This window comes from Phyllobates terribilis, unplaced genomic scaffold, assembly GCF_046119375.1.
Source record: "Phyllobates terribilis strain yellow unplaced genomic scaffold, ASM4611937v1 Scaffold_3__8_contigs__length_932513732, whole genome shotgun sequence".
NCBI lineage: Eukaryota > Metazoa > Chordata > Amphibia > Anura > Dendrobatidae > Phyllobates > Phyllobates terribilis.
Genome location: NW_027362763.1, coordinates 200386682 through 200401204, shown reverse-complemented (window position 1 = coordinate 200401204; position 14523 = coordinate 200386682). Strand labels below are relative to the sequence as shown.

Here is a 14523-nt window from a genome sequence, read left to right as displayed (position 1 = left end):
CATAGCCTAAGTCAGGAAGACATAGTGTACCATAGCCTAAGTCAGGCAGACATAGTGTACCATAGCCTTAGTCAGGAAGACATAGTGTACCATAGCCTAAGTCAGGAAGACATAGTGTACCATAGCCTAAGTCAGGAAGACATAGTGTACCATAGCCTAAGTCAGGCAGACATAGTGTACCATAGCCTAAGTCAGGCAGACATAGTGTACCATAGCCTAAGTCAGGAAGACATAGTGTACCATAGCCTAAGTCAGGCAGACATAGTGTACCATAGCCTAAGTCAGGCAGACATAGTGTACCATAGCCTTAGTCAGGAAGACATAGTGTACCATAGCCTAAGTCAGGAAGACATAGTGTACCATAGCCTAAGTCAGGAAGACATAGTGTACCATAGCCTAAGTCAGGCAGACATAGTGTACCATAGCCTAAGTCAGGCAGACATAGTGTACCATAGCCTAAGTCAGGAAGACATAGTGTACCATAGCCTAAGTCAGGCAGACATAGTGTACCATAGCCTAAGTCAGGCAGACATAGTGTACCGTAGCCTTAGTCAGGCAGGAATATTGTATCTTAGTTTTTGTGTGACCAGACTTGTCATGACAAACCTCACTGAAGAGGAGCTAAAAGATAAGTAGAACATGTCTAACCTACACCCATATACAGAGTATGGACACACTTTTGTGTATTCTTTTGCTGCTTTTACTGGTCGTCACAATTCGTACAAGATTTATTAATACTGTCCAAGTCCATAAGGCCTGAGAGTGTAGTGGGGGAGACATGGTTCATTTTTGATCACCTCTAGTTCTCCCATTTTAAGGACTGATTACTATGCAATGTCATATAAAAGGTTCTTACTGTCAAAGTTTCTGTTCTGAGTGAAGAGCAGGCCCTGGACGGACAGGCTGGACTCTCTCAGCGAGTTGTCAAACTCCATTTTACTGATATTGGCGAAGTTCTCTTCCATCTCCGTGGTGCAGCATGTGTAACCTTGTGGACAAATTCTCAGGTGTTCACCTAGAAGAGCAGATATAAGCATGAGCATGTCTGTCAAAACATTATAATGGAGGAGATTTTCTAATGTGTAGGTGCACAATTGAATTATCAAACATTTGAGGCCAGGGGTGCACATGTAGGAGCAGGAGCTCAACGCAAAGATCAGAATAGAATTTTTGCTTTGGCGTTATTCAACTCTGCCGCACATCACTAACCACATAACATGTGAGGACTGTTCCTTGATCTTCCCTTGAAGAAATTGGACTGAACTCCATGTATAGTACAGTACATATGTCCATAGTCATTTCTGAAGCCACTTAAAGAGGACCTTTGACTCCTTTCTTCATGTTAAATAGGCTACCTTATGGTAAAGTGGCTGAATAAAATATACTTTTTATTTTTTTTATTTCCCTTCTCTTTTGCGGAGGTATAATATATCTTTTCAACCGAGGGGTCGTTGCAGAGATTCGTCTTTTGGGACATTTACATTCTCCTCTGTATGATGTTGACCAATCATAAGAAGGCTGCATCAAGAAGGTTAAAAAAATGCAAACACCTCACTAAAGGTCAGAAATGACTTTTTCAGTGTAATATGGCAAGAGTGATGTGTCTAATCTTATCACACTGAGATCTCCTCACTTCTGGCTCTTACTGACATCACAGTGCCGGGAGATGAGAGCTGCAGCGTTTGTCATATACAGCGCTCTGGATCAATATCAGGTAGCGTGTATTATTCCCCGATATCTGGGTTAGATCCAGAGTATTAAATGTAATGACATTACAGACTAGCGTTCTTCTCCCAAGCTTGTTCTATCAATAAGCACCGGTGAGTAAGGACATCTTAGTGTGTTAAGACAAATCAGTCTCACCAAATCACACTGAAAACGCTGACTCTGAATTCTTTGGGGGCGTGTGCTATTTTTTCTCCTGTATAACACTGCCTTTTTATGATTGGTCAATGTGATACAGGGGAAGGAGTTTCCACCCCCAGAAGAATCTCTGCTTACGCACAATGGAGAGGAGAAATAAAAAATAAAAACAATGTTTTCTTCATTTCTTTAGCCCCTTTACCATAAGGTAGCAAGTTTAACATGAAAAAAGTGATGAAAGGTCCAGAGACCAGAGACTCTATATCAGGGTTTGTTTTTTTAGAATGGAGACACGGCCTATTAGTCTCTGCTTCTGTGCAATAATTTTGCTTTCCATTCAATTAGAGTAGGAACTTGTTTTAGAAATCACCATACATTTATCATAAACCGTACCATATTTTAGAAATACAGTATGTTGCAGACATTACTCAGATTAATGAGTTTGTACATTGCTGCAGAACCTGCCCTCAGCAACAGTATTGATAAACCAGCCTCGGCGTATAAATCAGATTGGAGCCCTCCAGCCAATGATCAGATTCACTTACAAGAGCTGACTGAGATCCTTGCAGATTCAGGAAACTCTGGATACTTCTTGATATACACATTATTCGATTGCTGCTGTGTCCTAAAAGAGCGCAAGAAGCCCCGATGCTAACGCCATATGCCTTTTTACTGCTATCTTCACACTTTTCAGCACTGCATAATTGACGGACACTTAACAATTTGTTACATCATCCGTCTACCAAATACTATAGTGTAAAAAAATAGGACAGAAAACGTATTCATCTATCTCTTGCTATAGAGTACAAGCTATAGGAGGAACGTTTGCATGTCCGATAGCATCACTTACACAACTGCATTGTGCATGCATGGCGTACATCATCTGTACCGCTAGGAGTGATGAGCGGGCACAAAACATTTGGTCACCTAAAAATAGTGGCGCCATCTAGAAGAGGCTGAAGTGATCGGAGCCCCTCTCCACACAAGTGTTCTGATTGCTGCAATGAGAGACATGTTATTAGAGATGACCCCAATCTAAATGAGTTCACTGAAGGAAATGCCATGCATCCACAATCACTTTCCATCTAATAGGAAATCATTGGGGTGATACTTCAACTTGGTTCTCTAGCATTTCCAAAGGTTTTTGCTATATACAATTAAGTCCTGTTACCTCCCGTCCTTACAGCATCTAATCGCTCAACAACACCGATCACAGCTCATGTTGCAGAAGTCCGCTAAAGGGAATCAGTCACCAGGTTTTTGCCACCTAATCTGAGATCAGTATAAAATAGAGACAGAGATCCTGATTCCTGTGATGTGTCACTTACTGGGCTGCTTGCTGAGGTTTTATCAAAACTAGTGTTATCGGCAAGAGATTAAATCTAGAGGACTAATAAACCTGCTGCCATAGAGTCCTCCATATTCAAGAGTTCTGTATAACCAAGCCTCCACCACTGATTAGCAGCTTTCTGCCTATGCAGAGCGAACATAGAAAGCTACCAATCAGTGATGTGGGTGGAGATATACACAGCTCAGCATTCAGAGAACTGGTAGATCTACAGAAGATAAAACAGACATTTTATTAAAACTGCAAAAAGCAGCCCAGTAAGTAATACATAGCTGGAATCAGGGTCTCAGCCACGGCATCCTGGTGCTCTCAGATGGGGTAGCAAAAACCTTTGTGACAGATTTTCTTTAAGGTAGCCATACATATTAGATACATACAATTTGATTGGCTATTTAATAACCGTTCTGAAAGTAACATAGTCTTCCTTCAACCTTAAAAACTAAGTCCATCTAGTTCAACCCATAGCCTAACATGTTGATCCAGAGGAAGGCAAAAAAACCATGTGACAACACTAAGCTCCACATTGGGGAAAAAAATTCCTTCCTGACTCCATACGACAATCAGACTAGTTCTCTGGATCAACGCCCTATCAAGGAATCTAGTATATATAACCTGTAATATTATACTTTTCAAGAAAGGCATCCAGGCCCTTCTTAAATTTTAACAGTGAATCACTCATTACAACATCATGCGGCAGAGAGTTCCATAGTCTCCCTGCTCTTACAGTAAAGAATCCCCGTCTGTGATTATGATTAAACCTTCTTTCCTCCAGACGTAGAAGATGCCCCCTTGTCCCCGTCTCAGGCCTCAGAGTAAAAAGATCAGTAGAAAGGTCTTTATACTGTCTCCTCATATACTTGTACATAGTAATAAGATCACCCCTAAGCCTTCGTTTTTCCAAAGTAAATAACCCCAAGTGTAATAACCTGTCTTGATATTGCAGACCCCCCAGTCCTCTAATAACCTTGGTCGCTCTTCTCTGCACCCGCTCTAGTTCAGCTATGTCTTTCTTATACACCGGAGACCAGAACTGTACACAGTATTCTAAGTGTGGTCGCACTAATGACTTGTATAGAGGTAAAATTATGTTCTCCTCATGAGCATCTATGCCTCTTTTAATGCATCCCATTATTTTATTTGCCTTTGCAGCAGCTGCCTGATACTGGCCACCAAAAGTAAGTGTAGCGCCCCAAGGGTTCGGTCGCTAGAGAGGTATTGCATCTCACCCAGAGGTGTGATATCTCACTTCCAGGTAAGGATGGAGTGTGGCTCAGGACCCTAACACCCACATGCACTACACCACATTTCCGGGGAACAGGGCGACAATGCTCCGGGTGTGAGCACAACCGTCCTTGTCACTGGCTGGAGTGGGGGGAGGGAACACCTAGAAAGGGGGAACCCGGTAGTGTGTGGGTGGGGAGAGTAGATCCAGGGTGCACTGTATAGAGGAGTATATATGGTGGGCACCATCTTAGAGTCAGAGAGAAAGAGAAGAGTAGTAGAAGGAGGAAGAAGTGGAAAGTGGGAGGGAGCAGAGGCTCTGCATGGGCTCTGCTCCGCAGGCAGGCCAAGTCTCAAGGCCTGGTCCTGGAGGAGAGGAACGGAGAGGAGAGGAATGGAGGAAGCTCTAGGAGAAGACCGAAGGGACCCCAGGGGTGCGGACCGGCCAGCCGCCACCGCACGCCCGCCGCTACCAGAGTAGGGGGGTCAGGCCAAGAAAAGGGAACCGGATCCCTCATCTAGTGGAGGAGAGCAACTACCCTCAGCTAGCAACCGGAGGCCGTGGCATTGTACATGCACGGCCCTTCACTACACCCGTTAGGAAGGCACCACATAGGACCCAGGGAAACGGAACATACGTTTGCCCGCCAAGGCCCGAGGCAGCTGGACAGAAACGTGGTCAATTGTGGGGTACGACAGGCCAGAGAAAGGACACACGGAGGGGGTCCTGAAAAGCACTCTAAAAGGTACCTGGGAGTTGGCCGAGCCCCTCACCTGGTGAGCACAGCACGACGTGGGCAGCCATCATCTGCAGAAGTGGCTTGGAGTGTAGAACTGTGAGTAAAGACCCTGAACTGCATCACTGGACTCTGAGTCATTACTGCTGCTCCCATGCACCATCACCCCCACCATCTGCACTCACTGCCCTGAGGCTATACTCCTCCCGTGGGGAGTTATACTACCCCCTGCTGCGCACACAACATCAGTGCTAGCAGTCTGTCCGCAGCGGCGGTTCTCAATGACCGCAATCCACGGGTGGCGTAGTCGGACATTTAAGTATTACAAAAAACAAGTAGACAGATCCGCCACTGGTTTGACCACCCTGAGCCACGGGACCGGGTCACCGCCACGGAGACTACAACCCCCAGCATTACACAGAGATTCGGTTCAGGGTATTCCCCTACACACACGGCCCAGGGGGCGTGTCATGAGCTTGTCGTCCACCAATACACCCAGGTCTTTTTCAGTGACAGTTTTGCCCAGTGTTTTACAATTAAGCATATAAGTATACATTTTATTTCCTCTGCCCAAGTGCATTACCTTACGTTTATCCCCATTAAAGCTCATTTGCCATTTATCAGCCCAAGCTTCTAGTTTACATAGATCCTCCTGTAATATAAAATTGTTCTCCTCTGTATTGATTACCCTGCAGAGTTTAGTGTCATCTGAAAATATTGAAATATTACTCTGTATGCCCCCTACAAGGTCATTAATAAATATGTTAAAAAGAAGCGGGCCCAATACTGACCCCTGTGGTACCCCACTGTTAACTGTGACCCAGTCTGAGTGTGTTCCATTAATAACCACCCTTTGTTTCCTATCACTGAGTCAGTTCTTAACCCACTTACATATATTTTCCCCTGTCCCCATTGTTCTCATTTTATGTATCAACCTTTTGTGTGGAACCGTATCAAAAGCTTTTGAAAAGTCCATATACACAACATCCACTGCATTTCCTTGGTCCAGTCCGGAACTTGCCTCCTCATAAAAGCTGATCAGATTAGTTTGACAGGAACGGTCCCTCGTAAACCCATGTTGATATTGGGTCATGAGGTTATTCTTCTTCAGATACTCTAGTATAGCATCTCTTAGGAAACCTCCAGGATTTTACCCACAGTAGAGGTTAAGCTTACCGGCCTATAATTTCCAAGTTCGGTTTTTGTCCCCTTTTTGAATATTGGCACCACATTTGCTATACGCCAGTCCTGTGGTACAGATCCTGTTATTATGGAATCTTTAAAGATTAATAATAATGGTCTATGACGTTACTTAATTCCTGCAGTACTTGCGGGTGTATCCCATCCGGGCCTGGGGATTTGTCAACTTTAGTGATTTTTAGACGCCGCTGTACTTCCTGCTGGGTTAAGCAAGTGACATTTAATGGAGAATTTTTGTCAGCACTGATCATGTTTTCTGTCATGCCATTTTCTTGTGTAAATACGGTTGAAAAAAAATCATTTAACATATTGGCTTTGTCCTCATCCTCATCCACCATTTCACCCAGAATATTTTTAAGGGGGCCAACACTATCATTTATTGTTTTTTTACTATTTATGTAGTTAAAGAATATTTGGGGATTATTTTTACTTTCTCTGGCAATGAGTCTCTCGGTCTCAATCTTTGCTGTCTTGATTTGGTTTTTACAGAATTTATTTAAATTTTCTGTATTTATTTAATGCCTCATCACTACCTACTTGCTTTAGTTCTCTAAATACTTTCTTTTTGTCACTTATTTCGCCCCTTACAGCTCGATTTAGCCATAGTGGTTTCCTCCTATTTCTAGCATGTTTATTCCCATAGGGTATATATTGTGCACAGGTCCTATTCAGGATGTTAATAAATGTCTCCCATTTGCTTTGTGTAGCTTTATGTCTCAGGATATCGTCCCAGTTTATTGCACTAAGATCATCTCTCAACCGTTGGAAATTTGCCTTCCTGAAGTTTAGTGTCCTTGTAACCCCTCTAATACACATCTTATTAAAGGATAAATGAAAACTTATTATTTTGTGATCACTATTATCCAAGTGACCCCCAACTCGTATATTTGATATGCGGTCTGGCCTGTTGGTTAATATTAGGTCTAGCAGTGCCCCCCTTCTTGTTGGGTCCTGAACCAGTTGTGAAAGGTAATTGTCTCTGAAAGTTGTCAAAAACCTATTACCTTTGCTTGAACTACAGGTTTCTGTTCCCCAATGTATTTCAGGGTAGTTGAAGTCCCACATAATAATGGGAGACTTCATTAATAATAATAATGACTTCTCCTTGAGTCGCTACTTCATCTATTTGCTTTACGAGGATATTCTCCGCTGCTTCCATTATTTTTGGAGACTTATAACAAACTCCTATCAGTAATTTATTATTTTTTCCCCCTCCCCTTATCTCTACCCACAGAGACTCTACATTTCCATTAGATTCACATATATTTTCACGCAAGACGGGTTTTAAGGATGATTTTACATGTAAACACACCCCCCCCCTCGCTTGTTTGTAAGGTCATTTCTGAACAGACTATAGCCCTGTAAATTAACTGCACAGTCATGGCTTTCGTCCAGCCATGTCTCAGATATCCCTACCATGTCATAATTATTTTCCAACATAATTAATTCTAATTCCTCCATTTTGTTGGTGAGGCTTCTGGCATTAGTGTACATGCATTTTATGTATCTCTCTGTACCTCTATTCCTTCTTACTGTATTGACTGTTCTAACCCCACCCCCAATTTCTTTATTTGTGCCCAGGTCACTATCTGCACTATCTTCCCCACCTATAAAATCAATACACCCCCCCCCCCCCAAAAAAAAAACATGGGGAACATAGCCATGCACAAACTGGCCATATAAGTCCAGAGACTCCAGACGAAGGACGACTGATCTTTCTGGGAATGTTCCAGGAATATTCTGCAAATAAAATTCATGTGTGGACTAACAATTATTGGACAAAAAGTTTAAAAGTGGTTGACTTCTTTCCAGAGGAAGACAGTGGGGAGATAGAACAGACTAAAATCAACAGAATTCTGGCGTCATTTGCACCCAAAAACTCTTTAAAGTCTATTGCAATATTAAGACTCTACGTACAGTGATGTCTATGTTTGGAGGTGTTTGTGTTGTATTTGAGTATTTTAGAATACGGTATGCCCTAGGTATGGGATTTTTTACGCCATTTTTGTCTTGAGTCTTTTCTATTGTACTTGAGAAACACCAGAAAAAAGGCGTGTTTTACTCGTTACGCTATAAAAAATGCAATATAAAATTCCTATAAAAAATACCCTTAACGATTTTATAACTTTTTAAAATTGAGCACTGACTTTACACCGCTTTTTTGGTGTAACATAAAATTGTGAAAGTTGGAAACATTTTTGCAAATTGAGGACTCCTCACCATCTTTCAAAAGTCATAAAAGTGGGAGGGGCTATCCAAAATCTGACAAATGTACTATAATAATTTTTTTTATAATAATAATAATGTTTATTTTATAGAGCCAACATATTCCACAGCACTTTACAATTTTAGGGGTTTTATGACAAAAATATTCTTAAATTCTACCCTAAAACTAAGCCAATTCACAGTTTGGATGGATTTCTTCCCTAACATAGGGAGGAGACAGTAACGCAACACAGCCTATACCTACTTAAGAAGAAGATAGTAAAACAACATTATCTTTATATTAATAAATACATTGAGGACGTGTGACTCCTACTTGTATATAAGTATTACAGGTTCCCCCCCCTCTTGTTAGCGCACAGACAGTCAAAAATGTGTTAAAGTGATCAAAGGGCATGCACCTCTTAATCTGGAGCATATTATTTCAGGTGGACTGGCTGCAGAACCTACCGGCAGCGATCTCCCCTGACTCCCCCATTCACAGGAGCGCTTGCTCTGCCGAACGCTCCTGTGTCCTCTATGAGAAAGCCACTGCCAGACTTCTCTGGCGACCGCTAGTCCCTAGAGAACATAAAGATCGGAAGTCTGTAATCGGACATGTCAGATCCTTACAGGGGTCTTCCCATCTCCAAGATCTAATCCTAAATATGTAGTAGGTGTAATAATAATAATAATAATATTAGCAAATACCTTATATTAGAAATGTAGTATAGTTCTTCTGATAATCTATGTCGATTACCCCATGTGCAGGGCATTGCAGTAGCTTACGTATCCATGGTTATGACCATTAACAACTAACTGTCAGTATATCAGTGGTCGAAACCATGGATATCTAAGCTACTGCAAAGCCCTGCACATGGGGTAAGAGACACATCTTATCAGAAGAACTATACTACATTTCTAATTAGAGGTATTTGCTAATATTATTATTACATCTACTATATATTGGAATAGAATCTTGGAGATGGGAATACCCCTTTAACGCCTTCAACAAACAATCTGTTGAGGACAGCCATACACATTAGACTGTCGGCCCAACCCATAGATATTAGTGGGTTCATGGATGATATTCTAATGTGTATGGGGGCCTTAAGACTGGCATTTTAATCATTTCCCCCCTTATGTGTAACGCAAGCATTAGCACATAAAACAAAATGAAAACGTCATATGACAGAAATGGTGGTAACTCTGAAATAACTTTTAGGTAGACAAATGGAAGAATACAGCAATGGGCAGTAAGTGATAAAATAGTGATGACTGATGAAGGACCCGGTTTCTGAAACACGTTGTTGATCCTATCCTGAGAGTATTCAAGAAAAAGATCAATTTCTCCGTGTTCTGGATTAATACTTTACAGGATTATCTGGATGGATCATTGGATACAGGTCCTTAGATTATCCAAAAATGTATTGTGTCTCTGCATAACCCCATCAGGTGAGTATACTGGCGCAGTGATTATACTTACAATCAAGGACTTGCGTAAAAAGGGTCTTTTCTTTTTCGCATAAGATATTGTATAAGTGAAATATTGGCGTTGGAGGCTTCCCAGCTGGGTAAGTGTTAATGCGCAGATTATTACCACCACATGCACCATCTCTCTGTTTAATTAAATCCTCCCACAGAGATGTGTTGATTTTAATTTCCCCTTAGACAGTTTGTCATCACCAGACGTTCGCTTTTTTTTACTGACATTACAATATTTCTTTGTCAATTAATAGAATCAAATGCGCGGCAGCCCCTGTCTGAAGCAAATTATCAAGGACAATTATCTATGAGACAGTTCATTGTGGCCTTTGATCCAATAGAATAACGTGTCTTCCGTCAGCCGCTGCGCAGGAACTCAGCACAATATCATTACACAGGAACTTTATTAAATCCTAATGAAATGTGAGGTCAGAAACTCAAGAAAAAATGAATTCTGGAAGCCGAAAATCTTCCTGCAGACAAAAGCTGCACCTTGTCTGACATTCTCCTTCTCGCTCTTACATCTCAGATTCCATTTGATCCGTGCCCTCGCTTTACAGCAGGATAAATGTGTGTCTCACATGCGCAGCTCACTCCTATATAAATAACTGATCGCTACCGGGAGACAATATCACAGGAACGCACCTTTCTAAATATCACATACAATGTCAATGTCAGTTGTTTAATAAAAAGTTAAAAAATCTTTCTTAAGTATCATTTTAATGCTTAAAGGCTTAACAGCTGTCCTATTTTTTTTTCATTATTCAATAAAAATAAGAAATGTTGCAATGTCTTAGTTGAGAAATCCTCTCCTTTCTCCTCCTGGACTAATGCATTCTCAAAATAAAATCTGTTTTCAGTTGATACAGATTTTCTCATATGACAGTTGGTGCTCATAAAGTTCTATGGAGAACTGCAGCTGGCATTTCTGGAGAATTTGCAGCAGAATGTATGTGGCTGTTTCTAGCTCCTCACACTTCAGCCTCCATAGAACTTTAAAAGCACCAACAGTCATCTTCTTAGTAATGTGAAAATCTGTCTTCACAGATTTTACCCATGAATTGAGAGTGAAAGATAACTCCAGGAGGTGAAAGAAACTGATTTATCTCATAAGATATATCACAAAGTAGCTTATTTTAATGTGCAATATTGATTTGTGAAATAAAAGTGAAAACGACGGTTACTCTAAATTTGCCAAAAAGCTTTTATTTCCATTGCTAAGGCGTCTATTGTGTTTGGTGTATACATCAATACTTCACAATGTAAATATCAACAGAATCTAATATTAGCAAAATGAATGGTAAAAATAATATTCCTGGCATATTGGCATACCATTTCTAACTAGTTTGAAAGGTATAATTGACACTCAACACAGCCTATATCTGACATAGGGAGGAGACAGTAATACAACACAGCCTATGCCTAACACAGGGAGGAGACAGTAATACAACACAGCCTATGCCTAACACAGGGAGGAGACAGTAATACAACACAGCCTATGCCTAACACAGGGAGGAGACAGTAATACAGCACAGACTAAGACCCCTTCACATATCAGTGTTTCCAGTACATGTGGTGACAGTTTTCACACGTACTGGAGACACTGACACGTAGACCAATTGAAATCTATGGGTCTGCGCGCATGTCCGTGTGTTTCCACGGACCGTGTGTCCATTGGAAAATCACGTAGACATGTCCATTTTTTGCGGGCAGCATGGTCCGCAATACGTCCTGAACACAAGCACACTGATGACATCCGTGTGTCATCAGTGTGACACGTACTGTCATCTGGGAAAAGCTTTACAGTTAGCGCTGTTCCCAGGCACCGGGTGCTGAATCCAAGTCTCATCATTGTCACTAGGTCTCCCTGTGATCAGTGTGACTAGGCGACGCTGATGAGAGTTGGAGTCAGCACCCGCCATCTCTACATAGCTTTAATCTTAGGTCATCGCTTGCAGCGTGAGAAATTTCTCACGCTGCGAGCGGTGATGTCAGTAAGGTTACCGCAGTTCATAGGCCAGCTTTACTGTGGAAACTGCTGCCTGTGACCTTAATTACGTGACCACTCATCACTACAGTCATTTTTGTGTAGTGTTTTAAAATAGGACTTGGGCAGCCCTTTCAGAATATGTAACTTTTGTTTCTCTATGTGTTCATGTAAGCCCCGGACAAATTTTTTGTCTCGCGGCAGCAAGTCAAGAATATGTAAACTGCAAATTAATATTAACTCCTTCCCCCGCCCATAATCCCACCCACTTCTCTGCATTGGCATCACTGATTCAGTCAGACTGCCGTATGCCCAAGGATCACATTGCAATCCTCGGACTGGCCGTCTGCTCTCCTGACCTGAGAGTGAAAGCTGCATAGAAATATATGCTGCCACGCTCGTGTCAGGAGATGAGACAGCCAGTCTGAGGATTGTGATGTGATCCTCCGGCGAGTAACACAGCAGTCTGACTGCACCCAATCAGTGATGCCGGCCGGGAGGGGACGGCGGGGGAAGGGTTGAATATTAATTTGGCATTTACATGCGCTTGACTTGTCGGCCATTTTGCTGAAGGCAACTGGGAGATGAATGTGCGCAAGCGCCGCCAGTGGCAAGGGTGGAGCTAGCGCGAACTTTAAAATAGGAGTCTAGTACAAACACACAGGGGCCATGGCAAATCTGAAAATCTGGCCCACCGTCCCAACCCACAGTCTCGCCCCCCGATGCACGAAGAGGATATTGCACCAAAACTTCTAACGTAAATTAAACAAGAACCAAGATGCAGATTTCTTCCCTACCGGTATCTATTAAATCAGTATAGCTTTATTTTAACATACTAAATTAGGATGACACGTTCCCTTTAATAAACTGATTTGCAAAGTTTTGTAACTTTTCAAGCAGGACAAATAAAATAAAAGATAATAAAAGAAATGAAGGTTTTTAACCTTTTTAAGATGATGATGGTAATACAACATGGCCTATACTTACTATAGGGGGAGTTGGTTACACAACATGGTCTATACCTACATAGGAGGAGTTGGTTACACAACATGGTCTATACCTACATAGGAGGAGTTGGTTACACAACATGGTCTATACCTATATAGGAGGAGTTGGTTACACAACATGGTCTATACCTACATAGGAGGAGTTGGTTGCACAGCATGGCCTATACCTACTATAGAAGGAGTTGGTTACACAACATGACCTATACCTACATAGGAGGAGTTGGTTACACAACATGGTCTATACCTACTATAGGAGGAGTTGGCTACAAAACATGGTTATTAGTGTTAAGCGACTATGTTCTATTAACCCTTTCGCCGAGTATGCTCGGGCCGAGCTCCGAGTATTTACAGCTGCTCGGTGATATGGTTGAATCGCTCCGTGTGCATGATTTGCAACTGTTTGACAGCTTTATTACATGTGAGGAATGTCTATTTCTTACACATTCCTCACATGTAATAAAGCTGTCAAACAGTCGCAAATCATGCACACGGGAGTGATTCAACCATATCACCGAGCAGCTGAAAGTACTCGGAGCTCGGCCCGAGCATACTCGGACAGAACATACTCGCTCAAACCTAATGGTTATACCTACTATAGGAGGAGTTGGTTACACAACATGGTCTATATCTACATAGGAGGAGTTGGTTACACAACATGGCCTATACTTACTATAGGAGGAGTTGGTTACACAACATGGTCTATACCTACATAGGTGGAGTTGGTTGCACAACATGGCCTATACCTACATAGGTGGAGTTGGTTGCACAACATGGCCTATACCTACATAGGAGGAGTTGGTTACACAACATGGTCTATACCTACACAGGAAGAGTTAGTTACAAAACATGGCCGATGCCTACTTAAAATAAATAAATAACTAAATGAAGACTCAATTTAAACAAGTTTCTGAATATTTTTATTTAGAAATTTATTTATAAAGAGAAGCTTTCTAATGATCTTATTAGCATCCTACGACAGGCTTCTGTGATTACCTCCATGGAGAAAACGAGTATAATTTGCTAATAAAGTAATTGAGGAATTTAGTCATAATGACCTTTCCTTCAGTTATTTATTATGAGAAAACCTCTTTAAGAAGGAGATTACACATTAGTAACTGATATATAAGCATCTATATGCACACAACTGACCGTGCTGGTACATTTCGCACACACACCATCACGGCTTTGTACTGGCAGCTTCCTATGATGCTGAAAAATGTCCTTAGAAAACACATTTGTGCTTCTATAGGGAAGCGAAAGACAAGGACATATTATGTCCTCGCTCTATTAATGGTACCAATTTACTCCAGACCATGCTCTTCCAAGAAATCAATAATTTACACCAAGTTATATCATCTAGAAGCATTTGTGATTCTCTTTTCTTTTTTTTCTCCTCCTTTTCTTGTGTTGTAAAATGATGTTTTACCTATACGGCCACCTTAAGAGTCAAAACTGCTGAGGTTCTTTTGTTTT

At 41.6% G+C, this 14523-nt stretch overlaps 1 protein-coding gene across 1 annotated transcript in view; it reads right to left on the bottom strand.

Annotated features, from left to right (window-relative positions):
• Positions 1-14523, bottom strand: part of GPC1 (glypican 1) — a 96101-nt gene that overhangs the window by 17805 nt on the left and 63773 nt on the right. Inside the window, exon 2 of the mRNA XM_073674464.1 lies at positions 857-1015. Coding sequence (XP_073530565.1) covers positions 857-1015 — 159 coding nt within the window. The remainder of the gene's footprint in view (positions 1-856; positions 1016-14523) is intronic.